This window comes from Vitis vinifera, chromosome 4 (genome assembly GCF_030704535.1).
Source record: "Vitis vinifera cultivar Pinot Noir 40024 chromosome 4, ASM3070453v1".
Taxonomy (NCBI): Eukaryota; Viridiplantae; Streptophyta; class Magnoliopsida; order Vitales; family Vitaceae; genus Vitis; species Vitis vinifera.
The window spans coordinates 18824914-18844304 of NC_081808.1; the positions used below are offsets into that span (position 1 = coordinate 18824914).

At 32.2% G+C, this 19391-nt stretch overlaps 1 protein-coding gene across 2 annotated transcripts; it reads left to right on the plus strand.

Moving 5' to 3' along the window:
• Positions 1–710: 710 nt before the first annotated feature.
• On the plus strand, positions 711–9336 carry LOC100263328 (phospholipase A(1) LCAT3). Of its 2 annotated transcripts, none has more exons than XR_002029982.2 (11): positions 711–1015; positions 2032–2123; positions 3140–3267; positions 3454–3589; positions 3709–3760; positions 4741–4841; positions 5826–6008; positions 6744–6901; positions 7179–7273; positions 7815–7869; positions 8148–8202. XR_002029982.2 is itself a non-coding variant. In XM_002269843.5 (11 exons), exons 1-11 carry the CDS (start codon positions 787–789, stop codon positions 9019–9021), a joined length of 1344 nt encoding a protein of 447 aa, XP_002269879.2. In that variant the 5' UTR covers positions 712–786; the 3' UTR covers positions 9022–9336. The 2 variants fall into 2 exon arrangements, 1 of the variants encoding a protein (XP_002269879.2); XM_002269843.5 differs by lacking the exon at positions 7179–7273 and adding an exon at positions 8866–9336 and having other exon boundaries at positions 712–1015; positions 8148–8201.
• Positions 9337–19391: the final 10055 nt, after the last annotated feature.

Consider the following 19391-nt stretch of genomic DNA (forward strand, 5'->3'; position numbering starts at 1 on the left):
AACATGTTGAAGTGATCCATCAATGAGCCTCGGGTGGTGTTTGTAAAATTAAATTTTTAATTAATGAGTTATCTAAAACATAGAGGATGAGTAACTAAGTAGTTCAAGCAATAAAAATTAAAATTTATGTAACAACTATACCATAATGTATATAAAAATTTAATTTATTTGTAAATAAAAAAGAATAAAAATTATTGTTTAGTTTAATTTCATTTGTATTTTTAATTTTTTTTAAATATTAAACTTGACTTCTAATTAATATTTTCAGTCAAATGGTAAACCAATAATTTTTTATGAAAATGGTTATAATATTTTTGCACAAGTTCATAATAAGCTTAAAAACTTTCTTTTTTATTGGTATTTATAATAATGGTGAATTAATGTTGGTAATAATATTAATCGTGATCGTGATGCAAAATTGTAATTGTTAATTATGATAAGTGCTCTAATCATAATTATTGGAATAAATAAATTTTATATCATTATGCAATTTGAATTAACAAAATTAATGTTTCATTGCATAGTAAGTGCATTCCAATTACCAAATATGATAATCTTATGCTCGAAAAGGTCTTATGTCAAGAAATGATAAAAATTTCGAGATTATGGGCATGCCAAATAATTGTAAAAATTATGATACCAAAGTATAAATAAGTGAAAATGTAAGGGTATTGTTGCAAAAAAGCACTTTTGTACAGTTATATTACAAGAAGAGAGCAACGACTCTCCTACCAGTCTCTTCACAATCTTCAGTCAAATCTAGACCCGACCCGATAATTGTTATCCATGATCGGATGCTGTAGTTTTTGCCCATGTTTCGGAATCTCCGGCGACGCCGACGACGATCTGGGCCGCTCCAATCTAGACCCGGTGCTGCTAATCTCCGGCATCGGTGGCTCCATTCTCCATTCCAAGAGGAGGCGGCGCGGGTTCCAGACCCGGGTTTGGGTCCGGATCTTCTTGGCTGATTTGGAGTTCAAGAAGAAGCTCTGGTCTATCTACAATCCGAAAACAGGTCTCCTCTATCTTCCTGTGTTTCTTGTTTGGTTGATGAGAAAATGCGGGAAAAAGTCAGGAAAATGGAGTACAGAATCTCGTGTTTTTGTTATTTTTATATTTGGTTTGGAGGAGAGAGAATGAGGAGATTCAACTCAGCTATGCGAAGTAGTTGAGCATTGGATCAGTTTGGTAGAGGTTTGTTTTTTTGTTTATGAAATGATGAAGTTGAAGACAGAAAATTGGTTTTTTGACTTTTTGTTGATTTTCTCAGCAACCAAACAGACAGTGACTTGAAAGTTATTTTAGATTCTTGGTTGGTTATTATATAATTTATATGCTTGTCAGTTAATACTTTGATCTGCTTATTTAGGTAGTAGAGCATAACATGCCTCTTCTCTCTCTCGGTTGTCTGATCGGTTGCTGAGAAAAAGCAAGAAAATATGAGAAAAAGGTTTATTTTCAGTTGGTTTTGAGAAAAGAAAATGAAGAGATTGAATTGCAATAAACCATGTAGTCGGACTTTATGCTAAGTCGGGTGGGGGTTTTCATGTTCTTATTTCTGAAATGATGAAAGCGTAATAATATGCAAAATTAGTTTCCTGTCTTTTTATTAATTTTCTCAGCAGCCAAATGAACCATAACTTTAATACGTTTTTTCTGTTTTTTTTTTCCTCAGCAACCAAACAGAACACATGTTGGTTTGGATATTTTTTCTTATTAAATTTAATCCAAATTGTTAGAGGGATTTTCAAAGTCCATTCAAATTCTTGGGGGTTTGCAGTTAATTTATCTTATGTTATTTTTTGGAGCATAATAAAATTCCTACATTTATTTCTTTGGAGAAATTTGTTTATTTGTTATCTTTTGAGTTTGATATTTGCTCCAATAAACTGGAATATTGGGAGTCAAGTTAGATATTGGGGCCTTAGTGTTTTCAGTTCAGCATGATTATGTTGCATGGTGAGGGAATCTAAATTCAAGGGTTTTGTGAAATTTGTTGGTCCTGTAACTTTGTTGATGTGGACTTTTCAGGTTATACAGAAGCACTAGATGATGACTCAGAAATTCTGGTCCCTGATGATGATCATGGACTTTATGCGATTGATATTTTAGATCCCTCTGTGGTAATGTTGACTGAACTGTTCTTATAAGGAGATTACTAGTTTGCATTTGTTTAATCTACCAAAAGAGGTGTACTGTTAATGGGACATTTTTTGCACCCTTCTTAAATGATTAGGCATGCAATTGCAGTATTCTGACTTGTGACTGGAAAAAAAATTAACAAACTTAAAGTGGTTTATTGAGGTCTTGTTAAAAATTTATTCAGCTAGAGGGTATTTAGAAAGTTCTATGTTAGACAATGTGTTCCTCTTTCCAACTCTTTAGGCTCAGTAATTTGATCGTTCATGTTTAACCTCTTGGTGTTTCATGTGCTTGACTGATTATTCAAATTCACTACTCCATTGAATTCTGAGACAAAGAAGGATTGTGGAACACCTCAGTTTCTTTAGAGTTGAGCAGGCCAAAAGCAAAAACATGCATCTGTCCTTGCAAGTTGAGTGAGCTTATAACAAACTCTTTGCTGGACATGTCTATTTCTGTTTGAAATTCTCAAAGCTCACTAGGGTAGGACTAGACCGGCTGACTTATCCTACTCTGAACAAAAAGGATCATTTGCTCCTGCTTGTGAGTCACTGACAGAGGATTAGTTCTTTACATATCTTTGCCTTACGTGATTTCTTCCACCTGTTAAAGATTGGGATTGGCTATTTGTTCTTCTCTTGCCCTGAGCTGGGGTTCATTAAGTATTAGACTGCTGTATTCCTATGGTGTTGATGTCACTAGTCATTTTCAGATAATGGTTCAAAGCTATTACTGGGAAATATATACTATTATTTGATAGTAAGTCTTAATCAGACTTTGTGATCTGGGATTTCCATGTCCAATCGAAAACAGTTAACTTTTGTGTTTTCCTTTGAAACATGGCTGTTGTTGATTTGAGATCTTCAGAAACATATACCACTTATGGTTATCCTTTTTAATATAATATTTTGTTATTTATTTTGTTTATTTACCAAAAGACCATATATTTTAGTGTTTTATTATTTCTTATAGTTTTTTTTTTCACTTTGATGTTCAGCTGACAAAATGTTTACATCTGAAGGAGGTATATTATTTTCATGATATGATTAATATGCTCCTTCGATGTGGGTACAAGAAGGGAATCACATTGTTTGGATATGGTTATGACTTCCGGCAAAGCAATAGGTAGTTTCATTTCAACTTGTTGAATACTTTGTGGTAAAAGTTGATTACTTGATTATTTCCTCAAATGGTTAAATCCACAACCATACATAATCAAATCACAACAATGTCCTAGCAAGAGTTTCCACAACTTGCATTTAGTGCAATGTCCTCAATCTCTGAGCATCCTGTTTGTTTTATTATTGGCAGAATTGACAAAGCGATGGAAGGCCTAAAAATAAAGTTGCAAACTGCATACAAAGCTTCTGGGGGTAGAAAAGTTAATATAATTTCACATTCAATGGGTGGATTGCTAGTGTCCTGTTTCATGTCACTCTACAATGATGTGCGCAAAATTTATCTTGGTGATTAGTTGAATCATTTATCATATTTCATGGAGAATGTGGAAATATGAGCTCATATACCATGAGAGGCATGACCACTGATTAAATTGTTCATTGGCAGGTATTTTCCAAATATGTAAATAAGTGGATCTGCATTGGGTGTCCTTTTCAAGGTAAATTTTTATGTTTGCCAACAAAAATGCTGTCTTGGAATAAGCCTAGAAAAATTACGCCCTTTTTTATAGCCAAACATCATGGAAGATTTTTTTTTTTTTGATAAGCAGAGAGAAAAATAAAAGATGCCTAACAAAAGAAGGGGGGTGTACCCCAAGTACATTGGGGGGGACATCATAGAAGAAATTGTTGGTCATTGATTCTCACTTATATCTGTGAGTCTCAGTTATGTGAAAGAGGTAGAGTTTCTTGAGTATGTGAAACAATTCTCATACTATTACAACCACACCCTGCCCTTACCCCTCCACTTGAGTCTAGAACTGAAAGTCAGTCCAAAATGGGCTTTTTGAAGAAGAATTGCTGGGCAAATCATATAAAAAGAAGCGCTAGCTCTGGTTTTTCATATCATACTTTGTTCATCTTATATGGAGAAATGATGTCAAAAAATTGCAACTTGAAATGGCTTTTATCACTTGTGCACCATAAAACCAGTGGAACAAAGTGGGTATAAATTTGCATTAATGGAAGCCAGATAGTGCTCACTGTTAATTAAATGATTTTAATATATTTTTTGTACAGATATTTAATTAAACAGCATATTAAGCATTACAAAATATGCACATTTAGGCAGTGGAAAAATGTGTAAAAATGCAAGACCTAATCTGTAGAGGCCCTTCAGTTCTTATTTTCTTATTCATGATGTGTGGTGATGTGGAAGGTTTCAGATTTGATTTTCCCAACAGGAAAAAGGAAATGTAACCTATCAAATAAATGAACTAAAAGTACTAAAAGTTTGCACAAGCATCTCCCCGACAAAGTTGTACCTAGTGACCTTTACAGCAGGTGGAACAAGAATGCCCATGCTCTTTGAAATAATCTTTTCAAGACCTGAAAAGTTCCATTCCACCATTTATGCTGTTTCAGTTTTTCCCCTCTATGAGTGTATACTTGAATATCAATTCTGAAATATGCTTAACAGGTGCACCAGGATGCATCAATGGTTCTCTTTTGACTGGATTGCAATTTGTTGATGGCTTGGAAAGCTTCTTTTTTGTATTGAGGTGGACAATGCATCAACTGGTAATTTCTTAGTTTTGATTCCTCTACCTGTGATGAAACTAAGGCATGTGTTAAACTTTCTAGTGTGATGATACCTTCCATTATGTACACCCTAGGGTTGGGTCTATAGGGTCAGGACTGTTTTACTTGTATAGGCCTTTTGTTCCTATTGTATAGCCTTCCTTGGTTAGGGGAGGTTTACTTAGTTCTTTTGATTAGGCGGCCTTTTGTACCTTTTGTATAGCCTTCCTTGGTTAGTGGAGGTTTACTTGGTTCTTTTGATCAAGCTTGTACTTCATGGGGAGGATTCCTCATCTTTCTCATGTTTCTTTTCTCATTTAATACATATCTTTTGTTTCTGATAAAAAAATATAAAAATGATGCCTTAAAAGTGGAGAAACTAAAATCTTCTTCACCATCAAGGGTTTTGCCCAATTTTGTTGGTCAGTTTTATCTCTAAGTTTTTCTTTTTGTGACATGAATGGTCATTTGAGTCTACTTAAGTTATGTGATTATTGCTTGGTGGTGATTTGAGAGAATGCAAAGCTCTTAATTCACCTTTCTTACAAGCCAGTCCATATGAATCTGAAGCCTAAAACCAAAACTCATCTCATGTCACTCATCTTTCTTGATAGAATTATTTTAATAAGTGGAATGTAACTTGTATGTGGTGTTAATAAATGAGTCCTATAATAGTTATAATAATTGGAAGAAATAGATGGAATACAAATCAACTAATGCAAAATAAGAACTGAAGAAAAAAGCAAATTTCAAAATTAAATGGTCTGACTTCTGTTAGGGATACATAGACTCATTCCTTAGGTAATATGATGAAAGAATAGGAAGTTGTGCATGCTATTAGGAAATAATAGCCAGTTTTAGCATGCCATCTCAGTCATGTTAGACAATACATTTCCATAATTTTTTCCTCTCACTTTGTCCATGTCATCATATTCACTTGGCACAGTTTCATTTAAAATGCTGCAAATTCTTTCCCATTTTTAGTTGGTCGAGAGCCCATCAATATATGAAATGATGGCAAATCCAGAATTCCAGTGGAAAAAGCAACCTGAGATTCAGGTTTGGAGAAAGCAATTCAAGGATAAGAAAACTTCTTCAGTCGTGCTGGAAACATATGGCCCAACTGAAAGCATCACTCTGTTTGAAGAAGCTTTGAGAGATAATGAGGTACAAATTCAAACTTCATTAAGCAGGAAAATGATCTAAATTCTTGTTGTGAAGTTATTGACACAACTTTATTTAAATGGAAAGCAATCTAAATTCATGCAGTGGAGGTGTTGAATCTCTGTGTGTCTGTTCCCACTGTGTGGCCTTAATTTTTCTCGATTAATCAAAAAGCTGGTGATTGTGTGGTTCAAGTTCACTAAATTAATTTAACTACATCTAAAACTGAGAACATCTTAAATAAAACCCAAAAAATGTAGAGTCCTTTTTTCTTTTTTAACATTGGAATTTCTCTAGTAGTGTTGAAGATACAAAGGGACTTGAATGAAGGCAACTCTAACAATAATGAATGATAAATACTGTTCCTCACTCACAGGTCATGCTTGCCCTTTTCCATAGGCAACTAAAGTTTAAACATAAAATACATTGTTGTGAATTTCCTCTTGAACACCTATGGGTTTAGGATTTATACAAATTAGTAAAACTACTAGAACACCAATTCTATTGTTTTCTGTTATCTTCCAATCATATTTTGATATATTCTAGGTTGTTAACTAATCATTATTTTATAGCTGAATTTATTTATTGACTCTGTTTTGCTTGCTGTGATATCAGTTCTTGTAGCCTGGTTTTCCGCATTCTTGCCACTGAATAACTATTGTACTTCTTAACTTCTAGGCAGAACCCATTTCATTCCTCTCTTGAAAACTAAATTTACTTTATTTCATTCAATTACAGGTGAGTTATGATGGGAGAACAATAGCTGTGCCATTCAACTTTTCTATTCTTCAATGGGCTACTGGTACTCGTCAAGTTCTCAATAATGCTCAACTACCAACTGGAGTCTCCTTTTACAACATTTATGGGACATGTTTTGACACACCATTTGATGTTTGGTATGAAACTAAACCATCTAAGAATGTTGTGATAAGTCAAAATTTGTGATAAACCAGCTTCACGTTTGTGTCAAAATGTGAGACGTGAAAAGCTATAACCTATGATTGATCAAACATGATATATCTTAGGTGACAGCTTAATGCATTACGTGCAATCATGAACTTTCACACTATCAATTCTTTTTTAATGATTAGAACTACTATGATGAGGATCAGAGAAAGGTTCAGAGCAGGAAGTTATAACTATCTTACTGTATTCTGTAAATATTATATGCAGTTACCAGTTCAGTGATGTTGTCTGCTTGAGAATGTTTTGAGTTTCTCTGGTAAAGCGTGGTCTTTGTGTTGTTCATTCCTTCTGGAATCAGATCGGTAGGTGTATGGAAATTCTGCTTTACTCAAGGTCTAGATAAATCCTTCTCCTTCTAGGCCAAATCTTAAGAATATCAGAGTTGCAGAAGAGATTGAAGGGCTGCATTGGCGATAGCATTTCCCCTGTTATTATCCAAATGCGCCCATTAATCTGAAGATTGATTGTCACCCTTAATTGTATCAGTAATTTATTTCCACCCCCATAAGCTTTTGCTGAAACCTGATTGGGCAGTTTGACTTACGATCAGTACGTCTCTTACGATCAGTACGTCTCCTTGGAAAATCCTAGTCACTAACAAATCATTGGTCTTTAAAATTGGAGGCTCTTTGATCTTCCAATTAACTACTAAAACTGTGAAAAAATATCCTTATATATGTGCACATCATGTAATCCAGGATGACCATCAAATTCTTCTGACTTAATATATCTAACTAGATTTATAATATTAGATAGATGTATCATTATTAAATCAAAATTATGCAACTATTTTTTTTTTGTCTTTAAATTGTAAGCAGATCTGACATATATGGTTCAATGCAGCTATGGCTCGGAAACTTCTCCAATCAATGACTTGTCTGACTTATGCCACACAATTGTGAGTGATATGATATCTTTTTATGTCATTGTGCTACTAGAGTACCCTAAAATGGAATATTATAGTTTACAGTGACCTGCATTGCGCATCTGGTAATTGTAAGACTTTGCTAAAATATAGCAAGTTATAATACCTGCCTTTTCTGCTCATAGGAGCAGTTTCTGATTCCCTTTCTTACATTCATTGGCACCTTTGCACCTTCGTAAAAGTTTGGCTAACACTTAATGTTTCTATATTCCATTATAACATATATTTCTTGTATTTTTTGTTTGTTTCAGCCTGAGTATTCTTATGTGGATGGAGATGAAACTGTTCCCGCTGAATCAGCAAAGGTGCTATTTCCATTTTCCAGCATTTCATTTTATGATCATGTTTACCTGGAATTATCTGAGGATGATCTCCATAATAATCTTGGGACTGATCTATAAAATGTTTGGTGTCAAAACCTTTGCATAGGGAGCCTAAATCCTGATTGATGAATAGAAAAAGACAATACAATATTGAAGCTTCTTTGGCAAAAATAAAAAATAAAATAGAGGAGAATCAATGACAGCTCTAGCTGATAGATCTATAGATTTGCTTTCTGAAAAGAGGAATATAGATGGATGCAAGCAATGTTTTTATCATTGCCATTCCTATTGTTTCAATCTCCTGGCGGATGTTGTTATGTTCTGAATTTCACCAAACTCAACTATGCCCATCTCCTATTGTTAAGGAGAGTCCATTACTGGCCAATTTTTTCTGTGCGTTTTGATTGCCCAACATTTTCTACTATTTTCATGTATGGTCACATCTATGCGAAAATATGGAATGTATTGGCCAATGTCTGAAGGAAGAAAATGATGTTAGATAAAATTTGAGATTGCTATAGTTCATGAGCCTCAGTATCAAGGCATGGAAAGCATTTATGAAGTTCTTGAGCTTTCTCTTTGAATACTACTAGTATCCCTGCACTTGACCCGATGCTTATCATGTTCTTTCTTATCCATCCCACAGGCAGATGGATTTGCAGCAATAGCAAGAGTAGGAGTTGCTGCTCGTCATCGGGATCTCTTACGGGACAAAAAGGTATTCCATCTCATCCAGAAGTGGTTAGGAGTGAGCCCAAAACATTCAAGAACTTCCAGAGTGACGAATATTTCAGCAAATTAACACCCCTCTGTAAGAAACTCTCTTTTGCATGAAAATGGTATGTTTCATAGAATCAAAACTAATCAAACAGATTTTCTTGCTAAAACTAACCGGGACTGGCGATCCCTTTACCTGAAAATTCATGATTTGAATAATTCATACTTTATAACTGTGAAAAATTACTTCACTTGATCTTGTAAATCATATTACAAAGATTATAGCTATAGTAGCTGTGTTGTTTGGATTTGTAACATTTTCCCAAATGTGGGTTATGCAATGTATACTATATACTTCAAACTGATAAAAAATTGTTGCTCTTTTTGTTTTTGGATTTCATTCAGCTCTTGTTATGAAAAATTTTCAGTAACATGGCTTATCAAGGGAAGATTGATGCATTCCCTGCTAGGGTTTTGAGACTCACACCCCTAAGTGACAAACCCTCCCCTATTTTCAAGTGGGTTGTGTTATACTATGTATGTTAAGCCATTTATTAAAGGAAAAAGCTTATTTCTTTGAGAAGGAGGCAGTAACAAGTGCCATATTAATACTAAACACTGACAATAACCATCTATGCTTCTTTTGCTATTGGTTTTAGAGCTTTGGGCCGGGTCCTTTCTCACTGCATCAGCTCAACAACAGCAACCCCACCCCCACCCAAAAAGAGGGTAAATTGTAGTGTAAAAAACAGAAAAGAGGAGATAAAGCTAGAAAAAGTGGTAGAAAATAGTCCTAAAACAAGCCAAAAAACACCAAGTGGGTGCATGGGCAGCACAGTGAAAAGGGGCACAAATACAGATGAGGACGAAGATCAACTTAGGCCAAATGGAACTGGGGGGAGGAATGTACATGGGGAGATGAAACTGAAGAAGAGGGGTTGAAGGGTGGCGGTGGGGTAGTCCAAGTCAAAAGAAAAAGTTTGAATCCCAAACACTCTTGGCCTTGGCATTGGGGCTTAAAATCTACTAAAGGAAAAGACTAAAAGAGAGAGATAGGGAGAGAAGGAGATGAGCATTCCAAGGGCCGCCTTGTTAGCTTGTGGGGAGGATTCCATTTCACATATTTGGACACACTCACACTCACCCATCTCCCGTGCATTTTTTAATCTCTCTCTCTCCCTCTCTCCCTTGCAGGTTTCAAACTACTCATACACTAATATATTTTGCGATTTTTCACATTAATTAATACCGGTAAATGAGCGTGAATTATATTAATATTACACGCAAGGAAAAATTAAAATCCTTACAACAATAAGTTAATTTTTATTCTTATTTTTAATCCAAACATAATAATAAATGAAATCTAAAATGATTTCTTATCGATGCATTATAAAAACTTAGATTTGTATTTCTTAAAGCATTAATACAATTTTTGAATTCAAATTTTTCCTTGACATATCACAAATTTTTTTTTCGTAATTCCGACATTATCCCATTTGAAACTATTGTATTGAATTCGACTGTTAGACAAGAAAATAAATAATATTATTAACAAATAGATATAAAAATCAATAGTATGTTGCTAAATTTTTAAAATTTTCTAATTCCAAGAATCTGAAAAGCTATGAAACAAAGTTTTGCACCCTCGTATTATTGGTACGTAATCAATTTTTTTATATCCCATAGTATCGTTATTCGTACTTAGTAGTCATATTTTTAATTTTTCATATGCCAATAACTTTTTTTGTCATAATTTTTGTACTTGTTGTCAATTCTTGTGTATGCTCATTTGTATTTTTTATGTCTAAAATTAAATTGGACGGTAGCATTCAACATGAATAAAAATAGAGCAAAAGCTAAACCCAAAATCCATTTTAATTAACTACTAATTATTTTCTAATGTAGATGAACTAAAAGTCACAAACGTAATTACAATAAGAACAAAAACGGGATATATACAGAGAGGAAGAGAAGGCATGGATTGGGATTGGACCCATCTTCATTTTGTTGTAGTATGTAATAAAATAAGGCAACCTTTCTTGGAAATCAGAGCGGAGAGGGAGGGGGAGGGGGGCTTGCGTGGATAATGATGAAATACGTATAGAAGGAGAGAGAAGGGGGGGGGGGGGAGAGAGAGAGAGGTGTGATTCTGTGTGAATGATGAAAATGAAATATTGGAATTCATTCCAAGGAGGCACGGGTGCTCCGCTGATTTCTCCAAGGCAATCCCAGTTCCCACTGCCTTCTTCTCTCCCCTCCTCTCTCTCTCTCTCTCTCTCTCCCTTTGAATATTTGGCCTCTTTTCTTGTGCTTCATATGACTCCTCCTCCACCTTCCTCTTTTTATTCTTCTCATCCTCTCTTTGCATGCATATCCCTACTTTGTTTTATATATATATATATATATATATATATATACTAGTTTTTATATGTGGTATGTGATGTTCATGATGGACCCCCATTGAGTTTGAGGTTTCTTGTTTATTGGAAAATAAAATAATATTTTGTTGGTAAGTATGTAGATTTAGGTGGTGTTTATTTATTTATTTATTTTTTAATTATATTTATTGATATCAATAAGTTATTTTTAATTGAGTATTTAATTTTTTTTATTTGACCAAAAAATAAACACCACAAGGGTGAGAAGTTAAAAGATGAATGCATGATTTTGAAAGTTTTTATTTTTAATTAAATGTGAAATACCTTTATCATAAATTAAAGAAATATTGTGAAATTAATATTGTCTTTACTTCTATATATTATTAAATTGTTTGTAAAATCATAATTAGCTTAGTGCAACACCTTTGTTAAATATGAAGTTTTTGTTTATTGAAAAAAGTGTCACGAGTCAATTGACATCCATTTTGAATTAGGAAAAAAAAAAAGGTAGGGGGAAAAATGAATGTTAAAAATTGTTTTTGAATACGGAAATAATGGAAACATGTCTTTTTTTTTTTTTAAGTATAATATGTGAAAGCAATAAGTCTTATTTAATTGGTTTGTTGTCAAGGTGAAAACAAAATTCAAAAACAATAAAACCAACTACTTGGTGTTTTCTATATTAGTGAAAGGTTTTATGCATACAATTTATATCTATTTCTCGATGTAAGAGAACTCGTGGTGGCAAAATAAGTCTTTTTTTTTTTTTTTTCCAAAAAGTTAAAGATGAGTTATTCAACCCTTATTTTATTTAGATTACATTTTATAGTAATTTTAAGAAACATTTTTAATATTTAAAATTATCAAAATTTTTAAGTATTAGAGATTAAAAAAACTTCCTAAAATTACTTTTAAATAAAATCTTATTAAATTAATGTTTGAAAATGATTCTCAAAAATTATATATATTTGTTTTGTAGGGCTTTCGCTAAGATTACTCCTATTAGAAATATTTTTATAAAATAATAGTTAATGTTTAAATATAAATAATTTTTTATCTATATGTTATCTAATAATTAAGCTTTTAGATCACTTGATAACTTAAGATGATATTAAAGTTTTGTTTAGCTTTTTTTATTTATTAATTTCACATGCAAGCTCAAAGAAGAATGATAATGGAGTGAGTTTTTTGGTTACTAGCTTGCCCTTTTGGGATAGATTTGAGAAAAACTTAAATGAGTTATAAGTGAGTTTGGGAATTTATTTTTTAAAATTAAAGTTGAGTTCAAGACATGTTTGGGTGTTACCTTATTACATTCCGTCTTGCCGAAATTATATATAAAAATTAAATAAAAACAATTTAATTTAATTTTTATTTTAAAAATGTTTTTTTAAATATTAAAAAAGTTAAATAAAGGTAGGGTAGGGCAGGATAAGACAAATATGAGAAATTGTTTGCACATCCTGGTTTTATTTATTTATTTATATTAAAAAGGGATAAGAATTGATTTAAATATTTGAGGCCCTTAAATTGGCAATGTTGTGACCCTTAAGCTCAAAGAGAAAGTTTGTGAGGTAGAATGAGGTGATAATATAAGAATAATTTTTCACATTTATTGTTAATCCTGTCACTAATGATATAGTAAGCATTAGTCCAAGGATGATTTAAGTGATTATTTAGATTTTTAAATTAATTTTTTAAACATGGTCAAGAATTTTTAGAAGAAAAATATTAAACAATGTTGAATTGTGAAATCTGAATCGATTTTGTTGTGTTTCTCGTGGAATGCTGGGGTCAAGTTCTCTATTGAGCTTGCGAGGATCGAGTTGTCCAATTAGTTCGTGAGGTTGAAGGAGGTAGCACCCTTTCGAGAGGTTTTTTTTTTCTTTTTTAATATGATGAATGATGAATTTGTCCTTATCATATATATATAGTCTTTTTATATTTTATGGCTTTATTCTTAAGAGAGCGTAATCATAATTAAGAGATATTTTAGAGTTTTATCATTATATATACTATTTCTTTTTCCTTTGATTAGTGTATTATTGAGTGTTGATGCACTTTATTAACATAGGGATCATATTTATCATCGAATAAAATATCATGTTTTCTTAATTTTTTGTCCGTATGTATACGTGGCTTTGACTAATCCAAAATTTTAAAACTATTTCTAACCATTTTGGAATCACTCTAAAATACAATTGATCTAAGCTTAACAATTCCTAATGTATTTGTTTCTTCAAAGGTTTGGACCTTTCTAGCTTACTTTTTATAATTTATTAATTTTTGAGTTAGTTTTCCTTTTTTAATATAACTATTTTCTAAAATGCATATTTGATCATACCCTTACATTATATATTCCAAACTAATTGGGAGAGTACCAAACTTTGACAAAACCTAATTATATGATTTAATATTAAAAAAATTTCATCATTTATTATTACTTTGGGTGATGGTTGAGAGCTTATGGATTCATATTAGGCTTGAACTTGATACAAGGATCAATCAATCATGGCCCTTACTTGGTTGAAATTATTATTGCATATAATATAATTAAAAGTCATCAAATCCTTTTTCAATGATCCAATCACCTAGCTAGCATTCAACTAAATCCCATGTTAGAGTGGTAGATCCACTTAATATGGTTGGTGTAGGCACCCATTTGACCTTGACTACCCCTCTTGCTCATTTAGTAATGTGATTGCTACTTTCTTTTGGTACACACAAACTAGACAGCATTCACCAACTTTCTTCCATCCATGTTGGCTAGTATCTTCATGGCAAAGGTATCTTGACTAGGGTTTCCAAATTGCTATTTCTCAATTTTCTTTTGATACACACATCTTTATAATATTCCCCATTTTGAAACATTTTTGGGTTTTTGCATAAGTAGGTTTATTTCTAGACAAGTATGTTAATTAGTTCTTTTTATTGCTCGATCTTGATTATAACATTACATAATTTTGTTTTTTCAAATAATAATAATTGATATAATTTGAATTATAATATATTTTATATTTTATATATTATTTTAAAATTATAGCCATATTATATGTCATATCTCAATATTATTGGTAGCAACTTTATTTTAATTTGATCAATTATAATTTTATGATCAAATGGTATTAAATAATGTATGTTTTTTAATAATATCAGATTAGAGATAGGAAAATGTCATTATCGTAAAAGAAGCAAAAGAAACAAAAGTTAAGACAAATAAAAATAAAATATTTAAAAATTAAATTAAAATATTTTTTATAAAAATAAAACAATTAAAATATTACATATTATTAAGCTTGGTTTTTACTCTCCCTAGAGCAGTGAGTGCAGTGTTGGTCTCCCCAAGGCACACCTGTTGGCCACTAAGCTCTTAAATAAATGGACCGACCAACTGCCACGTGGCGGTCACATTTCATGAACCTCCCTTCATTTCGGCATTTCATCTTGCTTGTTATCCGGTTTCCTGTCCACTCTATCGACCCTACCAAAGCCCTATGTATACTATTTGTGTTTCTAATTTATTTAATAATGAATTACTTAAAAATTGAAATCTTGGGCTAAAAAAAAAATGGAAAATTAAAGTGGGTTTTGGAGATAGAGGAAAATTTTAAGATTAAAAGTAAAAAAAATGTGGCTAAAGTTTAAAATATTAATAAAGATATGAAAATTATGAATTAAATGTGAATAAGTATGAATTAGGAAAAAAATGGTAATAGTGAAAGATAAAACCTCCTATGTTTGAAAAAAAATATAATATAGGTCTTGTTTGACAATTATTTTCGAGAATAGTTTTGAAAAATAGTTTTTGAAAATAGTTTTATGATATTTTGTAAAATAAAAATTTGTTTGAAAATTTGAAATGTTTTTAACATATTTTTAAATATATTTTAAAAATGTTTTTTATGAATTAGGAAAAAAAAAGGTAATAGTCAAAGATGAAACCTCCTATGTTTGAAACAAAGGGTAATATACTTCTAGTTTGGTAACTTTTTAAAAAATCATTCGATGATGCTTTGTAGAATAAAAGTCGATTTGAAAACCCAAAATATTTTTAAATATATTTTAAAAATAATTTTTATGTCTAGTGCTCCATTTTTAATCACTTTATATGTTTGTATAATTATTTTTTAAAACAACCTCTAAAAAAATTGAAAACAATTGAAAATAACTAAAAAATCATATCATCTTAAAACACCCTATTTTTAGTGTTTAAGAACAAAAAAAAAAAAAAAAAAAAACAGTTTTTTGATTATCAAACATATTTTTTTGTTTTTTATTTATTTATTTTGGAGAATAGAAAACAAACAACTTTGTAATGATCCTATTTGAATCAATTTTCCAGATGTCAAAAACTTTTCTTTTTTAAAACCTTATATGCATGTATGATAATTTTGTTAAAAAACTTAGTGTTTAATATGAAAAATAATATTGTTATTTTTTTATTTGATAAAATTTTTATGATATCAATATATTTCTCCAAAAATTGAAACTTTGACTTTACCTTCAACTTCTAATCGAAGTGAATGGATAAAAAGCTACTCTAAAAAATAATGACGTAATATTAAACCAAAGCAAAAGCTTGTCTTTTGAAATTCACAAGACAAGTCATGAATCGAGTGTTTGATTCCTACTATTCAATGTAGCTAAAAATATCCACACACAATATTGGGCACTGCACCAACAAGGAAGATGGACTCATGGAGGCCATTTTCATGAAGGAATTCACCAAAAAAAAAAAAAAAAAGACCCATTTGCTACCTTTCTTCTATTCAATATCTTTGTTGATCAGATTAACATTGTCCATTAATATCAGTTATATATGACTCTTGTAATTCTTCAATGTCCATTTTCCTATCTTTTCCCACATTTTCTTTAGAATCAAAGGTAAAAACAGTCCTCCCCCACCAATCCTTTTGCTCAAAACTTTCAACCATTTTCCATAAATTAAGCAATTCCACGGACATGGAATGAATAGAAAGGCCCATTGTTTCTTTGAGAGTAATACTTGGCAGTTGAGATAAATATTATAAATTACTTGTTCCTTGTTCACTGTTCACTGTTCAATGATCTGCATATGCATATGGGCTTGAATTATAACACATATCAGCTGCCAAATTTGACAGCATGAATACGCTGTGCATGCAGGTGAGGAAAATTATAAGTACAACTAAGACCATATATATTGTCATATATATATATATATATATATATAGTATTAGGCCCTGAGAAATACTCTGATCTCCTTTGGTAGCTCAGAGCTCCCATCATGGTGGTGGACCCCTAGAGTTACAAGAATGTGGACTCAATGCCCTACATTATTTGGTAATCATAATGCATGGGCTAATAGTGCACTGCATGGGCTCCATGCATGCATATCACTCTCCCCTGGTTCACGAGCCAATAGTTTCATCACAGACTACCAATAGAATTTACAGACTACTCTATGTATTAGATGAGCTCTCCATATGCCTCGCTCCATGAGTATAATGTGTAGCATCTTATATCTATCAAAACTATCGATTTAATTCAAAAGCTTATATATCATCATTATGAATAGTATCAAACTGATTAATACAAATATTGAATAAAACCCTATTATCATTATATTAAATTGTGAGTGGATTAGTGACATTTAGAACCCTAATAATCTTACAACCATTTTAAGGATGAGGGCTCCGCACTTCTCAATCTGATTTATTGATTTATGCAAGTATTAGTGAACCAAAAGGAAACAGATTTTGTTTAAGTGAATTAATTAACCTTATTTTTAATTAATGATTTATAATTAAATACAGCTCTTAAATATGAAATCAAAAGATGACTCTCTTACCATGTTATGAAGATGTGGAATTAAGAAGAAAAAAATGTGATGAACACATGGCAATCATGCCCATGAACAGAGTGGCATCCATGCAGTGACCAAGTTTTGAAAACTACTTTAATATTAATATCTATATATTAATTTTATATGTCTTCTATGGTTGAGGTGGGCATGCGCAGAAGCCACAGGGCCTCACAATAAGTGCTGCTGCAAGGCAGTAAATTTTTTTTATTTTTAACAAAAGCCATACATGCATCATCTATGAGACATCCCCACATATAATATTTAGTACTATTAGGTGGGTAGAGTAATTTGTGAAGAACCCTAGAAAATGGTTGCTATGGTCAAAAGTCATAACCCACCCAACACACCTTTAAAACTCTAAGATCTCTCTCTCTCTCTCTAAAGAAGAGAAGAGAGGGCTAAGCAAGGGCATGATTATGATTAGATTACCGAGAGCATTTATTTTTACAGTGGAGCAGGCTTTTAATAATAATAATAGTATATATATAAATATAGATATAGATAAAGAAAACCAGTGAAGCTATAGCCATGTGTTTTACCATGTTTGATTCCTTTCTTGACGGTCAAACTTACAGTGAGGTTTTGCACCCCTCGAGACCAACTTTCTCCATAAAATATTCAACCCCATGAATGAGTCCATGACAAACAATAGTGTAGAGCCATTAAACAAGGGAAAAACCTCACATTGACAAAAGCTTTTTTGGTTGTTATGCATGAATAATTCCATTTGGATCCTTGGGGGAGAGAGAAAGAGAGAGATGTGAGATCATTAGATTTTCTTCCAATCTGTCCCTTAATATATTGAGAATGAAATAAACCCTTAAACCCGGAAGACAAGGGTTAGTGTCTTCATATAGGGGTGCAAGGAGCAAACCCATCTCCATATTTTTTTCACCTTTTTATTTGGAAGTGTTATTAGTGTGTGAGTGAAGGATTCTCACTTTGCATTGTTGAGAAAAATAATGAATAAAAGTGTCAGTCATGCATGAATTATTGTTATGTGTACAGTACTGCAGTGAGGGAGAGAGGGGGCTAAAGAAAAGGTGTTTGGAGAGAGAGAGAGAGAGAGAGGGAGAGAGACTCCCGTTTGCAGCGGGGGAGCAGTTTGATGATTAGGACTAAGGGATAATAGTAAAATAATGGTGATCATGGATGGATGGAATGTGACAAAGTTATGGGTGTTCAAAGGGCAGACCCCAGGCTGAGGGGTTTATAGAGAGAGAGATGCCAATGAAAAGGGGTTGGTTAGGGGAGTGGTAGGAGCAGATTACTGACATGAAATGACTTGTGTCCAAATGGGTATGAATAAATGGGTGTGGAGAGGGGGCTGCGTGTGGGTTTTTTGTCACACCTTGTCAGATATCATCTTCTACAGGTGTTCTACACCAAATAGTTTCACACACAAGCAAATAAAATATTATACAACTTGTATGAAAATTTTAAAATATAACGAATTACATTACGAAAAAATTTCGACTGTAAAAAATATCATTCCAAATAGATAAGGGTATGAAACCAAAATTATGATTCAAATAAGAGCATGAAAATTCTAATTAACCTAGATATTATGATGTCCAAAAGTTATAAAAAATATGATCTAAATGTGAAAAATTAAATTAGGTATGAAAATTGAATCTTAGATATTGAAAAGTTACAGACAAATATAATTTGAATAAAAAAAAGATTAATGAGGGTATATATGAAAAATCTAACCAAGACATAAAGAGGGTATGGTACCAAAAAGCTGCTTAGCAGGAGCATAGTCCAACCCTATGAATAAAGTATTTTTATACTATATGTTTTTAATAAGTGTAAAAGCCAATTTGAACTCAAAGTAGAATCAAGGAAATCTTTGAAGTCCAAAGGGGGAATACATAGAGTTTGTTTTAGGTTTACGAAACCACATGCTCATAGGCTATGACCCATGTGTTAACCCTCGCAGCCTCATAAAAATATATAATTTAACTATCAGTGACCATGAAGATAAGCTCCAGTTCCCTCTCCCCCCCCTGCCCAGCACACCCCTCCCCCTTCTCTATTTTTTGGATGAAATCAAAAAAGCTTTTAAAAAATGAAACTATCTCTATTTTTGGATGAAATAAAAAAAGCTTATAAAAAATAAAACTATCTACAATAGTACAATCGCCTAGATTCAAAGTCTTATTGCTCCTCGTGCACTTCTCTTTGTTGTTATTATTATTATTATACTTTTTTTTCTAGGCAGTGCTACTG

Coding starts and splice junctions, on each gene's coding strand:
- LOC100263328 (XM_002269843.5), top strand. CDS start 787: ATGATCGGATGCTGTAGTTTTTGCCCATGTTTCGGAATCTCCGGCGAC. Junction 3,268..3,453: donor GACTTCCGGCAAAGCAATAG/GTAGTTTCATTT, acceptor TATTATTGGCAG/AATTGACAAAGCGATGGAAG. Junction 8,202..8,865: donor TTCCCGCTGAATCAGCAAAG/GTGCTATTTCCA, acceptor TCCATCCCACAG/GCAGATGGATTTGCAGCAAT.